Source organism: Drosophila gunungcola, assembly GCF_025200985.1.
Source record: "Drosophila gunungcola strain Sukarami chromosome Y unlocalized genomic scaffold, Dgunungcola_SK_2 000041F, whole genome shotgun sequence".
Taxonomy (NCBI): domain Eukaryota; kingdom Metazoa; phylum Arthropoda; class Insecta; order Diptera; family Drosophilidae; genus Drosophila; species Drosophila gunungcola.
Genome location: NW_026453196.1, coordinates 214,519 through 239,824, shown reverse-complemented (window position 1 = coordinate 239,824; position 25,306 = coordinate 214,519). Strand labels below are relative to the sequence as shown.

General features: G+C 42.6%; 1 protein-coding gene across 1 annotated transcript; it reads right to left on the bottom strand.

The window, feature by feature from the left end:
* Positions 1–15,787: 15,787 nt before the first annotated feature.
* LOC128261171 (uncharacterized) lies at positions 15,788–22,553 on the bottom strand. Its single transcript, XM_052994718.1, has 2 exons — positions 22,041–22,553; positions 15,788–16,725 (listed from the first exon to the last, which is right to left on the bottom strand). The coding sequence occupies exon 2, from the start codon at positions 16,647–16,649 to the stop codon at positions 15,987–15,989; it is 663 nt and encodes a 220-aa protein (XP_052850678.1). The 5' UTR covers positions 16,650–16,725; positions 22,041–22,553; the 3' UTR covers positions 15,788–15,986.
* Positions 22,554–25,306: the final 2,753 nt, after the last annotated feature.

Below are 25,306 nucleotides of genomic sequence, written 5' to 3'. Positions count from 1 at the left end.
ACAACAACCAATTTATTCGTGTCGGTTCGGCCAACAAATTAAATTCAATAATTTCGTCGCTGGAAATTTTCTGCCGTTCTTGAAGTTGCGCCTGACGTTTCGGCAATTTTAATTGCTCAATTTGCTGCTGCCGCCAATGGAAGACAAAAAGGAAGTTGCAATTATCAAGTCGGCCATCCAGGTATAGAGTGCCAAAAGTTGAAAGTTAATCTGTGGCGTTTTGTCAATTGTGTTTTGGCCCATCTTTCAACTTTTTGCATTCGTGTAAAAATCGGTAGATAGTGAGCATTCTAACCAAGAAATAAAAATTTGCATGTACTAACAACCAAAATTCTACAATAAACATAATCTATTTCGAATTATACATATGTGAATCGCTTTGGCCAAAGAACAAGCAATAAAATACTCGTCGTCGACCCAATTAGTGCGAACTTAATTCCCCCAACTTTCGTCGTAGTGAGCACCAATTTAGGGTATAAATAAAAATAGCTGGAAAAAAAAAAAAAAAAAAAGTGCAAATTGTAAAAATTGAAGCTCTCAGAAAATTAGCGGCAATAACTTTCGCTGCAGTTTGTACGAACATTTCCCGCGCTTTTCAGAATTTTCCCGCGCTTTTCCAATTTTCCGCGCTTTTCATAATTTTGCGCGCATTTTGGCATCAGGCTTATATATTCGTTGCCCTTAGTTATCGGTCAGTGTATCATTCTCCGTTAGCATCTGCATAGGAAGAACCGCTAGCCGCGTACACATACACACGCACACCGACACCGCTGCCGCTATTTCGAGTTATCTTTTGTCGTTTTCGTTCTCGATCGCTGCAGCAGTGCAATTTTCGGTCTGCCTAAACGTTTGTTCGTTTTGTCGGTACGCTTGAGCTTGAGCGGTAACTCCCCTACAGTGCGTGCGTGCGGCATATACTGTCGCAGGGTTTATATAAAAAAAAAAAAATATAAAAACCCTATTTAGATTTTTCGCTGTAATTCTCTCGGCACTTAGCTCCCTTACACCGTGTGCGATCGTTGATTTTATTTTATTATTTAACAAAAAAAAAAAAAAAAAAAAAAAAAAAAAAATAATTTAATAAAAATAAATATTTAACACCTCTTCGATACCAACTAAATAAATACAAATAAACGCAATGGCAACTAAGGATATCGAAGAGCTTAAACATCAACGAGATGTTTGCATGAAAAGTATTAACCGAACTTATCGCCACTTAAAAGAAGCTAAATTATCTATAAATCCGGTCGAGCTTGAGTGTCGATTAGAGATTCTAAATACGCACATTGAAAATGCTTCACTTTTGCAAAACCAAATAGAAGTGAAAGATACAAAAGATGTATACCGCGAAGAGTTGGAAGAGAGGGCCGTAATGACAAAGTCATTGCTGATTTCAATTTTAAATAAGTCCAAACAAAATAATATCGAGAAATCCGCTCCGCCAGCAAATCGCCCGCCTCAATGCCGTCTGCCGAGCGTTGCACTCCCAACTTTTAGCGGAAAACACTCCGAATTTAAAAATTTTATAAGCCTTTTCGAAACTTTCGTTGACAAAGATGACACTTTACACGATATTGAAAAATTCAATCATTTAATTTCGTGTTTAGCTGGAGACGCTTTAGGAACAGTTAGGGCCTTCCAAGTCACTGCGGAAAATTATCCCAAAGCCCTTGCTAGCCTGAAGCGGGTGTACGATAATGATTGTCTTATTTTTTTTGACAACATATCGACACTTTTTAATTTGCAAAAAATTTCCCAGCCTTCAGCTACAGCCTTGAGAACCCTCATCGACACGGTCACAGCCTTGTATGACTCCTTGCTGTCTATTGGGGATGATAGACGCATTACTAATGCCATTTTAATACATCTGGTAATGAGCAAGGTCGATGCAGGAACTAAAAGAAAATGGGAAGAACAGTTAGATTATACTTCGCTTCCACTTTGGAGCGAATGTGAGGCGGCCCTCAACAGGCGATACCAACACATGGTAGCAGAAGAGGCTTCCAAGCCCAAAACTGTTCAGCAGGCCCAATCTAACCCTAAGAAGAATGGAAATAGGAGTTTTTCGTTTGTCGCTGCCAGGAACGACTCTGTTCAATGCATGTATTGCAACTCAGCTGAACATCAGATTGGAAACTGCGCTTCCTTCGCAGTCCTGACAGTTCAGCAAAGATTCGATTTCGCTAAAAGAGCACCCTTATGCATTAACTGTTTAAGAAAGGGTCACACGGTCAAAAAATGCAAATCGAACAGATGTAGAGTGTGCAATTCCTCACATCACACTTTGCTACATATATATGCCCCAAACACAAATCTCGCGTTGCCACCTCCTTCTCAGCCCACGCTCATGCAGGAGTCTACATCCACTTCGCATGTTTTGCATGCGAATGCATCGGATCGAGTCATTCTTGCAACTGCTGTTGTGAGCGTCCAAACAAAAAGCGGCGAGTTTGTATTAGCTCGAGCGTTGCTCGACTCTGGTTCACAATTAAACTTTGTAACCGACGAGCTCGCTCAGAGGCTCAAAATTACAAGAGAGGACGTGTGCATGAGCTTGCGAGGCATTGGTGGAACTAATGCCCAAGCCACAAAAAAAATACACACGATTGTGAAGTCGCGAATAGGGAACAGCCAATTGTCGTCCGATTTTTGGATTATGAAAAATATTTCTGGTTATCATCCGGATCAAGCGGTGAACACCAGCGGGTGGAGGGTGCCTGAAAATATTCAGTTGGCAGATCCATTCTTCTTCAAGCCCCAAAAAATAGATATGCTTATCGGCGCTGAAACATTCTTTGAACTTTTATCTATTGGCCAGATAAAGCAGGGGCCTGAATTCCCCATCCTACAAAAGACAGTTCTCGGCTGGATAGTGTCAGGCAGATGTGCCTCTGAAAATAATAAAAACGCTGAAAAAATGGTACATCTCAGCTGCCAGGAGGAAGCGTTGGAGTCAATTGACACAACCCTGCAGAAATTTTGGTCTGTGGAGGACTTGCCGCCCAAGGCTAAAGTCCATACTCCTGAGCAACAACTCTGTCAACAACACTTTGAGAAAAATACTCAAAGATTGTCGTCCGGTAGATTTTCGGTTCGTTTGCCGTTTAAATCTGACCCAAATACTCTTGGTTCGTCATACGAAGTTGCGAAACGTAGATTTTTGTCGCTAGAAAGGAAATTGTCAAAGGACCCTTCGCTGAAGAAGATGTATATTGAATTCATGGAGGAATATGTTTCACTGGGCCACATGTCTTCCACCAATGACAAAATTCCGAATACTCCGCACTATTTCATTCCGCACCAATGCGTTTTACGGCCACAAAGTACTTCAACTAAGTTGAGAGTAGTTTTCGATGCATCGAGCCGTACTTCTACGCAGGTAGCGTTGAATGACATCTTGATGGTAGGCCCAACTATTCAAGAGGAGCTGTACTCGACTCTGCTTCGGTTTAGATTGCATAAGTTTGCCCTTGCGGCCGACGTCAAAAAGATGTATCGCCAAGTGATGGTGGACGAAGCTGATCGTAACTTCCAGCTCATAGTATGGAGACGAGATCCTTCTGAGTCCCTGAAAATCTTTAAGTTGAACACCGTTACATATGGAACTTCGCCAGCACCCTTTTTGGCGATTCGGTGTTTAATGCGGCTAGGAGAGATGGCGCAAGCAACTCATCCAAAAGCCGCAAAGGTTATTCAGAATGATTTTTATGTTGACGATTTGTTGACTGGCGCCGGATGCGTTGAGGACCTGCAAAGCCTTCGAGACGAAGTTTCTCAGGTCTTGCAAGAGGCAGGCTTTGAATTGGCAAAGTGGTTTTCAAACTGCCCAGAGTTATCCGCATCTGATAGCGCTGTAATGCCACTTATGGCAGACTCAGACGTAACCAAGACCCTTGGCGTGGTTTGGTTACCGGTTAAAGATTACTTTCAATTTCGGTTGGATGACTCTTTCCTGGATCTTCGCGCGACAAAACGAAATATTTTGTCGGTGACTGCTCGACTTTTCGACCCACTTGGCCTCTTGTGTCCTTTGGTCACAAAGGCAAAGATGTTGTTGCAGGAACTGTGGCTTCGAAAATTAGATTGGGACGAGTCGCTACCGATGCAGTTGCTCACGTCGTGGGAGACGTTTAAAGCGACGCTTCTGCAGCTGCCTAAAATTAAGGTATCGCGATTCGTCAACACAGATCCACAAGTCCCGATTCAAATACATGGTTTCGCTGACGCTTCCATGCGAGCGTATGGAGCGTGCATCTACATTCGGACTCAAACTGCTGAAGGTTTGATAGTGTCTTTATTGACCGCCAAATCGAAAGTAGCTCCCCTCAAGACGAAAACTTTGCCTCGCCTTGAGCTGTGTGCAGCTCACCTTTTAGCAGATCTCTATAATCGTGTCAGGCCATTGCTAAATTCTCCCATTGAGAATGTTTTCCTGTGGACAGACTCCGAGATCACTTTACACTGGATTAAAACCCATCCCTCGTCGTTGTCGGTTTTTGTTTCGAACCGGGTTGCAGATATTCAGGAGTGGTCGGAGAAAGCAATTTGGAGACACGTTCCCACGAAAGTCAACCCAGCAGATATAGTGTCCCGAGGATGTGACGTAGAGGAGCTTACAACGTCCATTTGGTTCGGTGGGCCTTCGTTCTTGCTAGACTCAGAAAATAATTGGCCTGTAAATAAACATTTCGAGCTGCCGGCTGATGTAATGTCGATGGAGCTACGCAAATCGGCAATAGCTCTCGTAGTCAGCCCAGAGCCAAATTATGTGCTTCAGAAAATAGAGTCTTTTTCGTCGCACCTGAAGCTTCTGAGAGTTTTCGTGTGGGTTTTTCGTTTTATTCAAAGGTGCAGAAAGGTGTCGAAGCCCTTTGAAAAAAGTATTTCGCCAAGAGAACTGGATTTCGCTTTTGATAAAATTGTCGAAGTTGTCCAATTTCACGAGTTCAGGGACGACATAAGTAAAATTCGGAAGAATAAACCGGTAGCAACGAATATTCAAAAGTTAAACCCTTTTCTTCAGGAAAATAAATCGGATTGGTGCTCCTCGACATTGCTACGAGTTGGGGGTCGGTTATTGAATGCTCCTATCCCGTACGAAGCCAAATTCCCGTTGTTGCTGTCTAAAAGCTCACAGTTCGTCAGATCCTATGTGTCATACCTGCACGTTACGAACTGTCACGCTGGCCCACGAGCTCTCGTAAGTCGTCTGCGCGAGAAAATCTGGCTAGTTAATGCTCAAGAAGTCTGCCGACGAACAGTTCGGTCGTGCATGCGCTGCTTTCGCTGTAAGCCGCAACTTTTGACGCAAATTATGGGAAACTTGCCAGCAGATAGACTTCGAGCTCTCCGCCCGTTCAATATTTGTGGCGTTGATTTTTGTGGTCCCTTCAGCACAACGTATCGTATCCGTGGTAAGCCACCGTACAAGTCGTACGTGGCCTTGTTCGTCTGTTTTGCGTCCAAAGCGGTCCACTTAGAATTAGTGTCTGACCTAACCACTGATGCGTTCTTGTTGGCATTTCAAAGGTTCGTGAGTCGTCGCGGGATTCCGGAAAAGGTGTGGTGCGACAACGCCACCAATTTCGTCGGCGCAGATCGCCACATGAGAGAGTTCCGAGCCCGTCTGGAGGAGCAGGGGGGCGGTATCGAAACATTCGCATCAAAAAAGGATGCGAGTTTGCGTTCATACCGCCCAGAGCACCGCACTTCGGCGGACTATGGGAGGCAGGTGTGAAGTCTGCAAAGCACCTGTTCCTTCGGACGGTAGGCCAAGACCTCTTGACCGCGGAGGAGCTCGGAACTCTGCTCATCAGCGTGGAGGCCGTGCTCAACTCCAGGCCCCTCGGCGCTCTAAGCAGCGACCCGAACGACGGCGAGGCCCTGACCCCCGGGCATCTGCTCATCGGCGGCCCTCTTCTGGCCCCACCATCAGCGGCGCTCCCGGACCAGATCAGCCTGACCTGCTTGCGACGATGGCGAGGTGTCTCGTCTCTCAGGCACAGGTTCTGGCAGCGATGGTCCCGGGAGTACATCTCCAGCCTCCAGCAGCGGTCCAAGTGGCACCAGGGGGAGCCCAACCTCGTCGTGGGAGCGCTCGTCGTCGTCGCAGAAGACAATCTTCCGCCCCAGCAGTGGAGGATCGGACGAGTGGTAGCGGTGCACGCCGGCGCCGATAGCAAGGTTCGCGTGGCGGACGTCAGGACGCAGGACGGCGAATATCGGCGAGCTGTCCACCGACTGGCCCTGTTGCCCGTTCTGGGCTGAAGGACGTCGTCCCTTCAGAGGGGGCGGTGTTTGCGCACTCAGCGCTTGTATTAAATCACTAGTTGTAGGGCGAGAGCGGGAGCCAATAAAGCTTTCGTCTGTTCGGTCTTGCGAATTCGCCCCGTCTCTCGCCACCGTAGCATAAGTTAGGTTCTAAGAGAAATTATTGAAATATAATTGTTAGTGATCCATCGAACATCATCGTAGCCACTCCTTTTCGTCGCGCTTTCGACATAGTTTCACAATTTTTCGCAAATTAAAATCGTCTCGAACTACTGCGTTCACAAAGTTTTCGCGTTGTTAATACAAAATAGTATTAAATTTTTCATAGACTAAATTCAGAACTAATATGCTCAAAGAATTTTTATGAACAAAAATTAAAGAAAACAAAGGTTTTTCGTAAATAAAACAACCAAAATCAAAACTTTTTTATTTTGACAACGAACCCTATGAACCCTAGGTGAGTTACACATTTGATTAAAATAAACTTGTTAAACAAAAAATCTCAAGAGTTTTTTGGCAAGGGTCGGCAACGCTGTTGGCGCGAAATAAAATTATCTTCCTGCTCCAAAGAATACGCGGTTTGTCCTTCGACTTTACGGAGAAGTCATCAATCGCGACCAGATATTTTGGGCACTTCTTTTGTGAGAACCGTGTTCATTGTGCTTCTGGATTTTAGTAATGTTGATCTGTTCTGTGAGTCACTGGAGTCATGAGCCACAGGAGTCATGAGTCATTTTTTAAAATGTGAGTCAAAGGGCCGTATAACTCCACGCAGGGCTTTACTGTCTTTACTTCTGGTGAACGTAAAATTGATTTGTTCTGGTTTTGAGCCAGTGTTTGCACGGTCGTTTTCATGAAGGATATAAATTCCATCATTCATTGTTGCATGGTAGTCATCAATAATTCCAGTGTGCTTTGTGACTGTCCTGGGACCTGCTGAAGGTTTCCTAGATTAGACTGGAGTGGATTTCCACCGGAGCCACCGGTGCGGCTGTTTAAGACCCAACAAAGAGGGCCCAACACAAACTACAGCGTTTAATTTCATTTAAACACAGAAGAGGAAAAAAGACGTCACCGCAGCCGGTGAGCTAGCTAGCTAGATATTTGGGATTTGGCACGCAGATTCTAGTATTTCCTAGGCAGCGCAAGTTTATTTCAAAACGGAGACATGCCGTTTCTAAGTGCCAGTTTCTAAGGCTTTGTACGTGATTTGAATGGAGTGGTATTGATTAAAGCATGATTGGAGTCATATTTCCCTTTGTTTTCATGAATGGCGGATCGAATGGTCACCCATGTTTTTTAAATCATAGATCATGAAGCCCATGACTCCTATATATCATAACAAGATCTATAATTTACTGGATTCATTATAAACCAGCACAGCTCATGTAGATCATGAAGTGACTAGTGTAACTCAGCTAGGGTTATAGGGTTTGTTTTCAAAATAAAAAAGTTTTGATTTTGAATATTTTTTTACGAAAAACCTTTCTTTTGCTTAATTTTTGTTTATAAAAATTATTTGAGCATATTAGTTCTGAATTTAATCCAAATATATCAATACCCATAAGACTTTGATTGCCTTAAGTGGTGGGACAACAGTAAAACAAACTTTCCCCTGCTCTTCAAAGCAAGCTGTAAAGTATTTGCAATTCCAGCAAGCAGCGCGTCATCGGAATTAACATTGCGACATTTCCCAAGCAGGAAATTTGAATTGTGAAAAAAGGGCCGCTACAACATCAACGAGTCAATTATTTTTTACCTAATAATATTAAGAGCACAGACGAGAGCTCAGATTAAAATAAACTTTTTAAACCAAAAATGTCAAGAGTTTTTAGGCAAGGGGTCGGCAACACTGTTGGCGCGAAATAAATTATCTTCCTGCTCCAAAGAAAACGCGGTTTGTCCTTCGACTTTGCGGAGAAGTCATTAATCGCAACCGGACATTTTGGGCACTCCTTTTGTGAGAACCGCGTTTATTGTGCTTCTGTATTTTAGTAATTCTGATCTGTTCTGTGAGTCACTGGAGTCATGAGCCATAGCAGTCATGAGCCACAGGAGTCATGTGTCATAGGAGGCATGAGCCGTTTAAGAATTGATTTACTCGAACCTATTTTTTTAAATGTGAGTCAAAGGACCGTATAACTCCACGCTTTAGTCTCTTTACTTCTGGTCAACGTAAAATTTATGGCCTTCTGGACTCTACAGACGTGTTGATACCATTTCGACTTTGGCAAGAACTGGCCATTTACTCTTGGTAACCCTGTTGTTGTTTTAATAGGTTTTATGTTCTCTTCCTCCCAGTATTTCAGGAACTCTTGGGATGTAAGGGCTGCACCTCTATCAGAAGTGATATGTAAGTGGTTGCCAAACATCGAGCTTTGCTAACGGAGTTTTACTATGACGCCATTTGCTGAGGCTCACTTGGTGGGGTATAACCAACAAAACTTTGTGAAGGAGTCGATAATGGCTCATTTGTGCTTATAATCTTTGCTCGTTGAATTAAGCGGACCAAGAAAATCTATGTAAAAAATGTGCGGATGTAAAAAGCCTTCTTGCTTCCCACGCTTACGATTACTTGAGAATCGTCTGTGTGAGCTTCTGTTTCGTACTCTTGGTTATAGATACTTAGATCTGGAATTTCTGTAAACATTTTCTTCATGGTATAGATAGAAGCTTGCTCAAGTATGCCTATTTCGATTTTGGAATACTTCTTGGTCAAATTTGCGATGGTTTTCGCTATCGTGGCGTAATTTGGTATAAACTTACGAAAAAAGCCAGAGAGGCCTAAGAAGCTTTGAAGTTGCTTCAGAGTCTGTGGATTTTGAAAAATAAGAACTGCGTTTAATTTCTCAGTTCACGAATATTGCTTGCGATATTCTATTATGTATTTGTATTTTGTATTTATTATAAAATTTCATCCTAACGCTACAAGTTTGGAACTTATAAATTAATGCGCTAGTCACTAAGAGTTTGCAAATATTGAATTGTTACATTAAACTTAAAACTAATTTTCATAAAAACTAACTTAAGTCGCCTTCTATTTTTACTTTAATTTACGTAATAGTTTTTTTAAGGTGTGTGAATAATTTTATCTTGAATTGCGTGGCACTGTTGATATCTTTAAGATGTTTTGGGAGCTGATTCCATGATCGAAAAGCATTAATTAAAAATTGTCTTTCGGATGTCAATGATCTAGGTCTTATGCAAGTAAGATTATTTGCTCTTCTAGAGGATGTAAATTGAAGTTTTTCAAAAAGATACGAAGGTTCTTTTTGGAAAATAATTTTTTGCAGAAAAATTAAGTTTCGCATCTTTATCCATTCATTTAGCGAGATATCGAATATTTTCAGCGAAAATTCGGATACGTGATCTCTATGTGGTTGGTTGAATATATACCTGGCTATGCAGTTAAATAGAACTTTAATTTTGTTCTTACTGGTAGTGTCACAGTTTGAAAAAACTTCTACTCCATAAAAAAGCGCTGGGACAATGAAGGTTTTAGCTATTAGTAAACGTATATGGGTGGGCAGGCAATTTTTAGTTACGGCTAATGCCCTTATTATGCCATATGTTTTCCCTACAGACTTTGTAATATGATCATTCCAAGAGTTCTGTTGAATGAAAAAACCTAAGTTTACAGCTGTATCAACGTACTCAAGTGGCGTGCTATTCATACTCAGTGGCTGCAAATTGTTAAAAATTATCTTTCTTTTACTTATGAAAAGACATTTTGATTTTGATGGGTTGATCCCAAGTCCATTGTTGCCGGCCCTCTCATTTACACGTTCAAGTTCTCTGTTACAAACATCTATACATTCATTTATTCTGTTTAAAGGACGACTCACATACATTTGGACATCATCAGCATACAAGTGTACATTACATTCAGATAACGCATTGGGAAGGTCATTAACATATAAGGTAAACAATAAGGGACCACCACGATTAACTTTTTCATATGAAGACGAAACGCTAGACAGATCAACAGATTGACGACGATTTTGTAGGTACGAAGACACAAGTTTGACAGAAGTTTTTGAAAACATAAACATATTACGTAGTTTTGCACAAAGGACATTATGGTTTACTGTATCGAAGGCCTTACTATAGTCCAGTAAAACAAAGAGTGTAACATTGTTTTCGTCTATTTGTTCTCTTATGTCGTCTGCAATTTTTAAAATAGCTGAGGTACAGTTTCTGTTTTTCCTAAAACCAGACTGATTATTAGTAAGCATTGCATTGTCGGACATAAATTTATTTATATTTGATAGGTATGGTAAAATAGAGATGGGTCTGTACTCATTATTTGATTTAGGAATCGGAATAATTTTTGCCGCTTTCCAACAGTCCGGATAAGTAGATTTTGTCAGTACAGTATTAAAGGTATAGGTTATGTATGGCAGGATTTTTGGCAGCAGAATTTTTAAGAATTTAGGGTTTATGTTGTCAGACCCAGTGGCGTCACTCTTAATTTTTAGTATACTTTAGTATAAATTTGTCTTTGCGGTGTCAGTAAGTTTGGTCACTTTTTTTCTCAATGACTTGAACACTGCGTAAGCTTGAGGTGTCCTGTACCTTCTCCACTTATTGTACGCCCCGTCACGATGCAATATTGCGTCTTTGATGTTTCTTTGGAACCATGGTTTTTCAGAAACACGAATAACTTTGCTACGAACAGGTACAAGACAGTTATATAAATAACAAATATTGTTTTGTAAAAGGTTAACTTGTTCGTCTACTTCGAAAAGGGAATATATGTCATTTCAATTGCACAAATTAAAGGTGGAGTCCAAAAGGTCATAGTTGACATTTCTAAAGTCCCTAAAAACTATTGGATGGTCAAGGTATTGTAGGTCAAGTGCGTAAGTCAAGTATATGAGGTCGTGTTTTGAAAACGATGGGACAATAAGTTGGTCATATGTATCTACATACACATGTCATATGTATAGCCACAAAAAATAAGTCTAAAAGCGAGTTGCGACTTTTGGTAGGGGACACAAAGCTAACCAACTTCATCCCCAGCGATTTCATGTCCTCTGCAAGGTGGGACTCCCTTAAAATATCGCTATTAAAATCGCCTGTTATTATGACGTCTGAATAATTAATTGACACGTCAGGAATGATGTTTAAAAATTGTTCATAGTCAATCCGGCAGTTAGGACGGTATATACACCCAATTAGTAGCTTATCAGAATATCTTTGGCATCTAATTTCTATAAATAAGTATTCAATTGCACTACTGGTTGAGTGTTTACATATAAACGTGGAACATAACTTTTTACTAACATATATTGCAACCCCACCCCCATGACTATCACGATCAGAGCGATGCAAATTATAGCCATCACATTCAACTAAAACATCACATAAACCAGGAACAAACCAAGTTTCAGAAACACATATAACATCTACGCTCGAATTGATAAAGAGGTATCTAAATTCTTCAATTTTTCGTGTGAGGCTTTGAGCATTTATATGACACACATTAAGACCAGCTCTCTTCTTTCCGAGAATCCTTAACATCGCATGGCTATTCGATCGATTTGGATTTATGTTTATGTTATTGTTGTTGCTGTCACCCATTTTAAATTATTTAATTGAAATATTAGCTGCGCTCGCAGTCTATAAATATTTATGACATAAAGACACACCACACCAAGAAACAAAATAAAATTAAAATTAATGCGACTGATACTAATCCTATATAAATATAATAAAACTAAATAAAAAAGTAAATGGAATATAAATATAAGCGCCTCTTAGGTGCAAAATGAATTATCATTTAATGTCCAAGAACTAGCAGCTTCCAGCGCAGCTAATTCATCGGGGGTGCAAATCTCCATTTGAGCCAGTTCGCCCAGGCTTTGCACGCAAATGGCCTCCCCTCCCTCTCTCTCCTTTACGAAGATATCTCCACGGCGAGAGAAAACAGCTGTTAGGCGCTTCAGCCTCTTGAGATGCATCGCCCGCTTGAAAATTTCATATTTTGTTTTGGTCAGCTGTTCGTTTATATATATAAACGCTGGCGAGTCTAGGCCGATGAAAAAGTGCTTTCACATTTTCCTCCTGGACTTGTGGGACCCCGTGCCAACGCAAGTCACAGGCGACTTCAGACGCCGCCTGTGCGTTGCAGGATCCTGGCAGTTTTTGGACAGTTTCGCCTCCAGCTCCTGGACCTGCTGCCTCAGCATCCCCATCTCTCTCACCTCGCTCTCCAATTGAGTGACTCTCAGTGAAAGTTTGTTGCAGTCAGCTGCAATTAACTTAAATTTTTCTTCCAGAGTGCCGGTCTCCCCTGTAAGACTTTCCTTTAGCTAGGAACATCAGAGTCACTGGCTCCCTTCAGATCGGAGTGAGTTTCCTTCCTAAGTCGCTTTGCTGCTGAAGACATTACTGTGTTGGTGACGAGAGGGTTGAGTGTTTTGATGTGTTGAGTGTTTTGATGTGTTGAGTGTTTTGTCTCTGTGCTCCTTTTTTGCTATGCACTGTTTCTTTATTGGTTTGTTGTTGCACTCAAAATTGTGGATTTATTAAGAAGCGATTTACTGCTTAAAACCGATTTATTCCGGGCAACAAGAACTTTAATGTTTTATACTCTTATTTATGCAGCTGCCGTAAGCAGTTTTTAATTTTTTAAGCCGAGTTTAAGGTGTTTTTTGGTGTTTAAAGCACACAAAAGTGCGTCTATTTCTCTCTCACGGCTATCGATATTTTCGACCAAGAAATTTTACACGTTTTTGAAGGAAAGCACACTAAAGCACACACACATTGTTTTTTGAAAGTCACTCCAGCCATCAGAGCTGCCGTATCGTCGAATTCGCGCTCGTCTCGAAGTCCAAAATTTTTTACCATCATATACATAAACGGATTCTTCTTCGTCGAGAAAACGCGTTTATTTGAATTGAATTCACTAGTGCGAGAGCGGGAGCCAATAAAGCTTTCGTCCGTTTGCTCTTGCGCATTCGCCCCGTCTCTCGCCACCTCAGCATTAGTTAGGTTCTAAGAGAAATTATTGGAATATTAAATTTAGAGATAATTTGAACTCCTTCGAAACCACTCCCTTTCGTCGTCGCATTTTCTCACAAGTTTTATTTATCGCAAATAAATTATCTCGAATCCTACACAAGCAAATTATCCGTGTTGGTTCGGCTAAAAAATTAACAAGTAAATATTTCCGAAATATATTTCGTCGCTGGAAATTTTTGGTTGTTGCCCAAGACGTTTCTTCCGCCGCTGCAACATTAATTGTTTAATTTGCTGCTGCCGCTGGAACATGGATGCAAAAAAGAAAGTTGCAATTGTCGAGTCGGCCAACCAGGTATAGAGTGCTAAAAGTTGAAAGTGAATCTGTGGCTTTTTCTTAATTGTGTTTTGGCCCATCCTTCAACAAAAATCGGTAGATAGTAATCATTCTAGCCAAGAAATACAAATTTGCGTGTACTAACAAACCAAAATTCTGAAATAAACATAATATATTTCGAATCGCTCTGGCCCATAAACAAGCAAATAAAATACTCGCCGTCGACCCGATTAGTGCAAACTTAATGTCCCCAATTTTCGTCGTAGTGAGCACCAATTTAGGGTATAAATAAAACAGCTGGAAAAAAGTGCAAATTGTGAAAAGTGTAGTTCTCCAAAAATTAGTGGCAAAGTCTTTCGCGGCAGTTTGTCTACACACGCACACCGACACCGCTGCCGCTATTTCGAGTTGGGTTTGGTCGATTTCGTTCTCGATCGCTGCAGCAGTGCAATTTTCGGTCTGCTTAAAAGCAGGGTTAATATAAAAAATATAAAAACCCTATTTAAATTTTTTTGCGGTACTTCTCTTAGCACTTAGCTCCCCTACAATGTCTTCGATCGGTATATTACTCGTTGACTTTTTTTTATTAGATTATTTTTATAAATAAATAATATTAATAAAAAATAAATTTTTAACACCCGTTCGATATTAACAAAATAAATACAGATAAACGCAATGGCAACCAAGGTATATCAGAGCTTAAACACCAACGAAATGTTTGCATGAAAAGTAATAACCGAACGTATCGCCATTTAAAGGAAGCTAAATTATCAGTAAATCCGGTCGAGCCTGAGTGTCGATTAGAGATTCTAAATACGCATATTGAAAATGCTTCACTTTTGCAAAACCAAATAGAAGTGAAAGATACAAAAGATGTATACCGCGAAGATTTGGAAGAAAGGGCCGTAATGACCAAGTCATTGCTGATTTCAATTTTAAACAAGTGCAAACAAAATAATATCGAGAAATCCGCTCCGCCAAAAAATCGACAGCCTCAACGCCGCCTGCCAAGCGTTGCTCTCCAAACTTTTAGCGAATTTAAACATTATAAAAGCCTTTTCCAAACTTTCGTTGAAAATTATCCCAAAGCCCTTGCTAGCCTAAAGCGGGTGTACGATAATGATTGTATTATTTTTTTTGACATCTTTGACATCATTTTATCGACACTGTTTAATTTACAAAAAATTTCCCAGCCTTCAGCTACAGCCTTGAGAACCCTCATCGACACGGTCATAGCCTTGTTTGTCTCCTTGCTATCTATTGCGGATGATAGAAGCATTACTAATGCTATTTAAATACATCTGGTAATATGCAAGGTCGATGCAGGAACTAAAAGAAAATGGGAAGAACATTTAGATTACAATTCGCTTCCACTTTGGAGCGAATGTGTGTGGTCTTTTCCGGGTTTTGGGATTATTATAATAGTAGATTTCTACCATTTTGCGTACATATTTAGCTGTTGTTTTGGTCATATTTATCGGTAGACAAAAACATTTTGAAAATTGAGCTTATACTTTAGAAATTATTAGGTCCTCTGCCGCCGCTCTGCCGCCGCTCTGCCGCCGCTCTGCCGCCGCTCTGCCGCCGCTCTGCCGCCGTTCTGCCACCATTCTGCTGCGAGCTTTTAAGGGCCATCTAGATTCCGAAGGCTTTGTCCGTGGTTCGAATGGAGTGGTATCGATTAAAGCATGATTGGAGTTATAGTTCCCTTTGTTTTCATGAATGGCGGATCGAATGGCCACCCATGTTTTTTAAGTCATAGATCTGGGCTGCTGATGACTATACGCATCTGTCATAGACTTTTTAAAAGCTTGCAGGAAGTTCCGGGAAGGCAAGGGAGCAGCGCCATCAAAGGGCTTTCCGTAGTCGGACTGAACTTGGCGAGGACACCGTCTTTCGGATTCGAAACGCGCGAAGGCGTCAAGAAATGTCTCGGTTGTAATCGGATGTAGGCTCTAGATGGATGGCCTTCGTACAAAAATCAACACATACCCTTTTGTGATGAGACAAGCTCTTCCGGTGTAATTGATTATGTCAAAAGGGCCGGCGAAGTCCGACCCTGTGTACGTGAAGCTTTTGGCAAATTTCCCATCATTTAATACTATTTTGTATTAACAACGCGAAAACTTTGTGAACGCAGTAGTTCGAGACGATTTTAATTTGCGAAAAATTGTGAAACTATGTCGAAAGCGCGACGAAAAGGAGTGGCTACGATGATGTTCGATGGATCACTAACAATTATATTTCAATAATTTCTCTTAGAACCTAACTTATGCTACGGTGGCGAGAGACGGGGCGAATTCGCAAGAGCGAACAGACGAAAGCTTTATTGGCTCCCGCTCTCGCCCTACAACTAGTGATTTAAATACAAGCGCTGAGTGCGCAAACACCGCCCCCTCTGAAGGGACGACGTCCTTCAGCCCAGAACGGGCAACAGGGCCAGTCGGTGGACAGCTCGCCGATATTCGCCGTCCTGCGTCCTGACGTCCGCCACGCGAACCTTGCTATCGGCGCCGGCGTGCACCGCTACCACTCGTCCGATCCTCCACTGCTGGGGCGGAAGATTGTCTTCTGCGACGACGACGAGCGCTCCCACGACGAGGTTGGGCTCCCCCTGGTGCCACTTGGACCGCTGCTGGAGGCTGGAGATGTACTCCCGGGACCATCGCTGCCAGAACCTGTGCCTGAGAGACGAGACACCTCGCCATCGTCGCAAGCAGGTCAGGCTGATCTGGTCCGGGAGCGCCGCTGATGGTGGGGCCAGAAGAGGGCCGCCGATGAGCAGATGCCCGGGGGTCAGGGCCTCGCCGTCGTTCGGGTCGCTGCTTAGAGCGCCGAGGGGCCTGGAGTTGAGCACGGCCTCCACGCTGGTGAGCAGAGTTCCGAGCTCCTCCGCGGTCAAGAGGTCTTGGCCTACCGTCCGAAGGAACAGGTGCTTTGCAGACTTCACACCTGCCTCCCATAGTCCGCCGAAGTGCGGTGCTCTGGGCGGTATGAACGCAAACTCGCATCCTTTTTTTGATGCGAATGTTTCGATACCGCCCCCCTGCTCCTCCAGACGGGCTCGGAACTCTCTCATGTGGCGATCTGCGCCGACGAAATTGGTGGCGTTGTCGCACCACACCTTTTCCGGAATCCCGCGACGACTCACGAACCTTTGAAATGCCAACAAGAACGCATCAGTGGTTAGGTCAGACACTAATTCTAAGTGGACCGCTTTGGACGCAAAACAGACGAACAAGGCCACGTACGACTTGTACGGTGGCTTACCACGGATACGATACGTTGTGCTGAAGGGACCACAAAAATCAACGCCACAAATATTGAACGGGCGGAGAGCTCGAAGTCTATCTGCTGGCAAGTTTCCCATAATTTGCGTCAAAAGTTGCGGCTTACAGCGAAAGCAGCGCATGCACGACCGAACTGTTCGTCGGCAGACTTCTTGAGCATTAACTAGCCAGATTTTCTCGCGCAGACGACTTACGAGAGCTCGTGGGCCAGCGTGACAGTTCGTAACGTGCAGGTATGACACATAGGATCTGACGAACTGTGAGCTTTTAGACAGCAACAACGGGAATTTGGCTTCGTACGGGATAGGAGCATTCAATAACCGACCCCCAACTCGTAGCAATGTCGAGGAGCACCAATCCGATTTATTTTCCTGAAGAAAAGGGTTTAACTTTTGAATATTCGTTGCTACCGGTTTATTCTTCCGAATTTTACTTATGTCGTCCCTGAACTCGTGAAATTGGACAACTTCGACAATTTTATCAAAAGCGAAATCCAGTTCTCTTGGCGAAATACTTTTTTCAAAGGGCTTCGACACCTTTCTGCACCTTTGAATAAAACGAAAAACCCACACGAAAACTCTCAGAAGCTTCAGGTGCGACGAAAAAGACTCTATTTTCTGAAGCACATAATTTGGCTCTGGGCTGACTACGAGAGCTATTGCCGATTTGCGTAGCTCCATCGACATTACATCAGCCGGCAGTTCGAAATGTTTATTTACAGGCCAATTATTTTCTGAGTCTAGCAAGAACGAAGGCCCACCGAACCAAATGGACGTTGTAAGCTCCTCTACGTCACATCCTCGGGACACTATATCTGCTGGGTTGACTTTCGTGGGAACGTGTCTCCAAATTGCTTTCTCCGACCACTCCTGAATTTCTGCAACCCGGTTCGAAACAAAAACCGACAACGACGAGGGATGGGTTTTAATCCAGTGTAAAGTGATCTCGGAGTCTGTCCACAGGAAAACATTCTCAATGGGAGAATTTAGCAATGGCCTGACACGATTATAGAGATCTGCTAAAAGGTGAGCTGCACACAGCTCAAGGCGAGGCAAAGTTTTCGTCTTGAGGGGAGCTACTTTCGATTTGGCGGTCAATAAAGACACTTTCAAACCTTCAGCAGTTTGAGTCCGAATGTAGATGCACGCTCCATACGCTCGCATGGAAGCGTCAGCGAAACCATGTATTTGAATCGGGACTTGTGGATCTGTGTTGACGAATCGCGATACCTTAATTTTAGGCAGCTGCAGAAGCGTCGCTTTAAACGTCTCCCACGACGTGAGCAACTGCATCGGTAGCGACTCGTCCCAATCTAATTTTCGAAGCCACAGTTCCTGCAACAACATCTTTGCCTTTGTGACCAAAGGACACAAGAGGCCAAGTGGGTCGAAAAGTCGAGCAGTCACCGACAAAATATTTCGTTTTGTCGCGCGAAGATCCAGGAAAGAGTCATCCAACCGAAATTGAAAGTAATCTTTAACCGGTAACCAAACCACGCCAAGGGTCTTGGTTACGTCTGAGTCTGCCATAAGTGGCATTACAGCGCTATCAGATGCGGATAACTCTGGGCAGTTTGAAAACCACTTTGCCAATTCAAAGCCTGCCTCTTGCAAGACCTGAGAAACTTCGTCTCGAAGGCTTTGCAGGTCCTCAACGCATCCGGCGCCAGTCAACAAATCGTCAACATAAAAATCATTCTGAATAACCTTTGCGGCTTTTGGATGAGTTGCTTGCGCCATCTCTCCTAGCCGCATTAAACACCGAATCGCCAAAAAGGGTGCTGGCGAAGTTCCATATGTAACGGTGTTCAACTTAAAGATTTTCAGGGACTCAGAAGGATCTCGTCTCCATACTATGAGCTGGAAGTTACGATCAGCTTCGTCCACCATCACTTGGCGATACATCTTTTTGAAGTCGGCCGCAAGGGCAAACTTATGCAATCTAAACCGAAGCAGAGTCGAGTACAGCTCCTCTTGAATAGTTGGGCCTACCATCAAGATGTCATTCAACGCTACCTGCGTAGAAGTACGGCTCGATGCATCGAAAACTACTCTCAACTTAGTTGAAGTACTTTGTGGCCGTAAAACGCATTGGTGCGGAATGAAATAGTGCGGAGTATTCGGAATTTTGTCATTGGTGGAAGACATGTGGCCCAGTGAAACATATTCCTCCATGAATTCAATATACATCTTCTTCAGCGAAGGGTCCTTTGACAATTTCCTTTCTAGCGACAAAAATCTACGTTTCGCAACTTCGTATGACGAACCAAGAGTATTTGGGTCAGATTTAAACGGCAAACGAACCGAAAATCTACCGGACGACAATCTTTGAGTATTTTTCTCAAAGTGTTGTTGACAGAGTTGTTGCTCAGGAGTATGGACTTTAGCCTTGGGCGGCAAGTCCTCCACAGACCAAAATTTCTGCAGGGTTGTGTCAATTGACTCCAACGCTTCCTCCTGGCAGCTGAGATGTACCATTTTTTCAGCGTTTTTATTATTTTCAGAGGCACATCTGCCTGACACTATCCAGCCGAGAACTGTCTTTTGTAGGATGGGGAATTCAGGCCCCTGCTTTATCTGGCCAATAGATAAAAGTTCAAAGAATGTTTCAGCGCCGATAAGCATATCTATTTTTTGGGGCTTGAAGAAGAATGGATCTGCCAACTGAATATTTTCAGGCACCCTCCACCCGCTGGTGTTCACCGCTTGATCCGGATGATAACCAGAAATATTTTTCATAATCCAAAAATCGGACGACAATTGGCTGTTCCCTATTCGCGACTTCACAATCGTGTGTATTTTTTTTGTGGCTTGGGCATTAGTTCCACCAATGCCTCGCAAGCTCATGCACACGTCCTCTCTTGTAATTTTGAGCCTCTGAGCGAGCTCGTCGGTTACAAAGTTTAATTGTGAACCAGAGTCGAGCAACGCTCGAGCTAATACAAACTCGCCGCTTTTTGTTTGGACGCTCACAACAGCAGTTGCAAGAATGACTCGATCCGATGCATTCGCATGCAAAACATGCGAAGTGGATGGAGACTCCTGCATGAGCGTGGGCTGAGAAGGAGGTGGCAACGCGAGATTTGTGTTTGGGGCATATATATGTAGCAAAGTGTGATGTGAGGAATTGCACACTCTACATCTGTTCGATTTGCATTTTTTGACCGTGTGACCCTTTCTTAAACAGTTAATGCATGAGGGTGCTCTTTTAGCGAAATCGAATCTTTGCTGAACTGTCTGGGCTGCGAAGGAAGCGCAGTTTCCAATCTGATGTTCAGCTGAGTTGCAATACATGCATTGAACAGAGTCGTTCCTGGCAGCGACAAACGAAAAACTCCTATTTCCATTCTTCTTAGGGTTAGATTGGGCCTGCTGAACAGTTTTGGGCTTGGAAGCCTCTTCTGCTACCATGTGTTGGTATCGCCTGTTGAGGGCCGCCTCACATTCGCTCCAAAGTGGAAGCGAAGTATAATCTAACGGTTCTTCCCATTTTCTTTTAGTTCCTGCATCGACCTTGCTCATTACCAGATGTATTAAAATGGCATTAGTAATGCGTCTATCATCCCCAATAGACAGCAAGGAGTCATACAAGGCTGTGACCGTGTCGATGAGGGTTCTCAAGGCTGTAGCTGAAGGCTGGGAAATTTTTTGCAAATTAAAAAGTGTCGATATGTTGTCAAAAAAATAAGACAATCATTATCGTACACCCGCTTCAGGCTAGCAAGGGCTTTGGGATAATTTTCCGCAGTGACTTGGAAGGCCCTAACTGTTCCTAAAGCGTCTCCAGCTAAACACGAAATTAAATGATTGAATTTTTCAATATCGTGTAAAGTGTCATCTTTGTCAACGAAAGTTTCGAAAAGGCTTATAAAATTTTTAAATTCGGAGTGTTTTCCGCTAAAAGTTGGGAGTGCAACGCTCGGCAGACGGCATTGAGGCGGGCGATTTGCTGGCGGACCGGATTTCTCGATATTATTTTGTTTGGACTTATTTAAAATTGAAATCAGCAATGACTTTGTCATTACGGCCCTCTCTTCCAACTCTTCGCGGTATACATCTTTTGTATCTTTCACTTCTATTTGGTTTTGCAAAAGTGAAGCATTTTCAATGTGCGTATTTAGAATCTCTAATCGACACTCAAGCTCGACCGGATTTATAGATAATTTAGCTTCTTTTAAGTGGCGATAAGTTCGGTTAATACTTTTCATGCAAACATCTCGTTGATGTTTAAGCTCTTCGATATCCTTAGTTGCCATTGCGTTTATTTGTATTTATTTAGTTGGTATCGAAGAGGTGTTAAATATTTATTTTTATTAAATTATTATTTTTTTTTTTTGTTAAATAATAAAATAAAATCAACGATCGCACACGGTGTAAGGGAGCTAAGTGCCGAGAGAATAACAGCGAAAAATCTAAATAGGGTTTTTATATTTTTTTTTATATAAACCCTGCGACAGTATATGCCGCACGCACGCACTGTAGGGGAGTTACCGCTCAAGCTCAAGCGTACCGACAAAACGAACAAACGTTTAGGCAGACCGAAAATTGCACTGCTGCAGCGATCGAGAACGAAAACGACAAAAGATAACTCGAAATAGCGGCAGCGGTGTCGGTGTGCGTGTGTATGTGTACGCGGCTAGCGGTTCTTCCTATGCAGATGCTAACGGAGAATGATACACTGACCGATAACTAAGGGCAACGAATATATAAGCCTGATGCCAAAATGCGCGCAAAATTATGAAAAGCGCGGAAAATTGGAAAAGCGCGGGAAAATTCTGAAAAGCGCGGGAAATGTTAGTACAAACTGCAGCGAAAGTTATTGCCGCTAATTTTCTGAGAGCTTCAATTTTTACAATTTGCACTTTTTTTTTTTCCAGCTATTTTTATTTATACCCTAAATTGGTGCTCACTACGACGAAAGTTGGGGGAATTAAGTTCGCACTAATTGGGTCGACGACGAGTATTTTATTGCTTGTTCTTTGGCCAAAGCGATTCACATATAATTCGAAATAGATTATGTTTATTGTAGAATTTTGGTTGTTAGTACATGCAAATTTTTATTTCTTGGTTAGAATGCTCACTATCTACCGATTTTTACACGAATGCAAAAAGTTGAAAGATGGGCCAAAACACAATTGACAAAACGCCACAGATTAACTTTCAACTTTTGGCACTCTATACCTGGATGGCCGACTTGATAATTGCAACTTCCTTTTTGTCTTCCATTTGGCGGCAGCAGCAAATTGAGCAATTAAAATTGCCGAAACGTCAGGCGCAACTTCAAGAACGGCAGAAAATTTCCAGCGACGAAATTATTGAATTTAATTTGTTGGCCGAACCGACACGAATAAATTGGTTGTTGTTGGTATTGTTTATAGTTTTCACCGACAAAAAAAATTAAAACTCGCGAACTCTACTGCTGATCACGTCGGGGTCACCATGAAAAATTTAATACTATTTTGTATTAACAACGCGAAAACTTTGTGAACGCAGTAGTTCGAGACGATTTTAATTTGCGAAAAATTGTGAAACTATGTCGAAAGCGCGACGAAAAGGAGTGGCTACGATGATGTTCGATGGATCACTAACAATTATATTTCAATAATTTCTCTTAGAACCTAACTTATGCTACGGTGGCGAGAGACGGGGCGAATTCGCAAGAGCGAACAGACGAAAGCTTTATTGGCTCCCGCTCTCGCCCTACAACTAGTGATTTAAATACAAGCGCTGAGTGCGCAAACAATCTGGACTTGTAATATTTTCTTGTATATAACGCAGACCTTGCAGGAGTTAATAACTGCTTTCACTAAGTTCTTTAATCTCGGAACCCAGTATCTTGACCATGTAACGTTATGAGATGCGTAAATCTGACCAGTAGCCGAGAGAGTGAGCATTCGTACGGGAGGATAACGCAAACATTACGAGGCCGATACTCGGCCACACTCCCATAATTGCCAGAAAGGGGTTCAAGGAAAGAATTGAACTTTGCTTCAGAGAGAAAGGGAAAAGAGATCTAGGATATTTTCTGTCTGAAAAGACTCGTTAAATCAGCTGGATAATGTTTGCATTGAACGCGCCACTGGGTGAATTGTGTGGAATTTTCCCTGCTTCGCGAAGAGTTGGAAGAGAGGGACGTATTGACAAAGTCATTGCTAATTTATATTTTAAATAAGCGCAAACAAAATGATATCGAGAAATCCGCTCCGCCAGCAAATCGCCTGCCTCAATACCGCTTGCCGAGCGTTGCTCTCCCAACTTTTAGCGGAAAACACTCCGTATTTAAAAATTTTATAACCCTTTACACGATATTGAAAAATTCAATCATTTAATTTCGTGTTTAGCTGGGAACGCTTTAGGAACAGTTAGGGCCTTTCAAGTCATGCGGATAAATATCCGAAAGCCCTTGCTAGCCTGAAGCGGGTGTAGTATAATCATAATCCAGAAAGGGGTTCAAGGAGAGAATTGAACTTTGCTTCAGAGAGAAAGGGAAAAGAGCTCTAGGATATTTTCTGTCTGAAAAGACTCGTTAAATCAGCTGGATAATGTTCGCATTGAACGCGCCACTGGGCGAATTGTGTGGAATTTTCCCTGCTTCGCGAAGAGTTGGAAGAGAGGGCCGTATTGACAAAGTCATTGCTAATTTATATTTTAAATAAGCGCAAACAAAATGATATCGAGAAATCCGCTCCGCCAGCAAATCGCCTGCCTCAATGCCGCTTGCCGAGCATTGCTCTCCCAACTTTTAGCGGAAAAAACTCCGTACTTAAAAATTTTATAACCCTTTACACGATATTGAAAAATTCAATCATTTAATTTCGTGCTTAGCTGGGGACGCTTTAGGAACAGTTAGGGCCTTTCAAGTCATGCGGATAAATATCCGAAAGCCCTTGCTAGCCTGAAGCGGGTGTAGTATAATCATTGTCTTATTTTTTTTGACAACATATCGACACTGTTTAATTTACAAAAAATTTCCCAGCCTTCAGCTACAGCCTTGAGAACCCTCATCGACACGGTCACAGCCTTGTATGTCTCCTTGCTATCTATTGGGGATGATAGACGCATTACTAATGCTGTTTTAATACATCTGGTAATGAGCAAGGTCGATGCAGGAACTAAAAGAAAATGGGAAGAACAGTTAGATTATAAGTCGCCTTCACTTTAGAGGGAATGTGAGGCGGCCCTCAACAGGAGATACAAACACATGGTAGCGGAAGAGGCCTCAAAGCCCAAAACTGTTCAGACCCAATCTAACCCCAAGAAGAATGGAAATAGGAGTTTTTCGTTTTTCGCTGCAAATCAGCTGAACATCAGAAATTGCACTCCGCTTTTTCGCCCTTTTTGCAAAGATTCGATTTCGCTAAAAGAGCACTCTTATGCATTAGCTGCTTAAGAAAGGGTCACACGGTAGAAAAATGAAAATCGAACAGATGTATCGTGTGCAATTGCTCACATCACACTTTGCTACACATATATTTTCCAAACACAAATCTCGCGTTGCCACCCCCTTCTCAGCCCACACTCATGCAGGAGTCTCCATCCACGTCGCATGTTTTGCATGCGAATGCATCGATCAAACCAAAAGTGGCGATGAGCTCGCTTTGAGGCTCAACATTACAAGAGAGGACAAGAGAGGATGAGCTTGCGGGGCATTGGGGGAACTAATGCCTAAGCCACAAAAAAAAATACACACGATTGTGAAGTCGAGAGTAGGGAACAGCCAGCTGACGTCCGATTTTTCGATCATAAAAAATATTTCTGGTTATCATCCGGATCAAGCGGTGAACACCAGATATGCTTATCGGCGCTGATACGTTCCTTGAACTTTTATCTATTGGCCAGATACAGCAGGGGCCTGAACTTCCCATCTTACAAAATACAGTTCTCGGCTGGATAGTGTCAGGGATATGTGCCTCTGAAAATAATGTAACGGCTGAAATGGTACATCTCAGCTGCCAGGAGGAAGCGTTGGAGTAAATTGACACAACCCTGCAGAAATTTTGGTCTATGGAGGACTTGCCGCCCAAGGCTAAAGCCCATAATCCTGAGCAACAACTCTGTCAACAACACTTTGAGAAAAATACTCAAAGATTGTCGTCCCTTAGATTTTCGGTTCGTTTGCCGTTCAAATCTGACCCAAATACTCTGGGTTCGTTATACAAAGTTGCGAAACATAGATTTTTCTCGCTAGAAAGGAAATCGTCAAAGGATCCTTGTCTGAAGAACATGTATCTTGAATTCATAATGTGTTTCAATGGGCCATATGTCCTCCACCAATGACAAAATTTTAAATACTCCACACTATTTCATTCCGCACCAATGCGTTCTACGGCCACAAAGTACTTCAACTAAGTTGAAAGTAGTTTTCGATGCATCGAGCCGTACTTCTACGCAGGTAGCGTTGAATGACATCTTGATGGTATAATTGCATAAGTTTGCCCTTGCGGCCG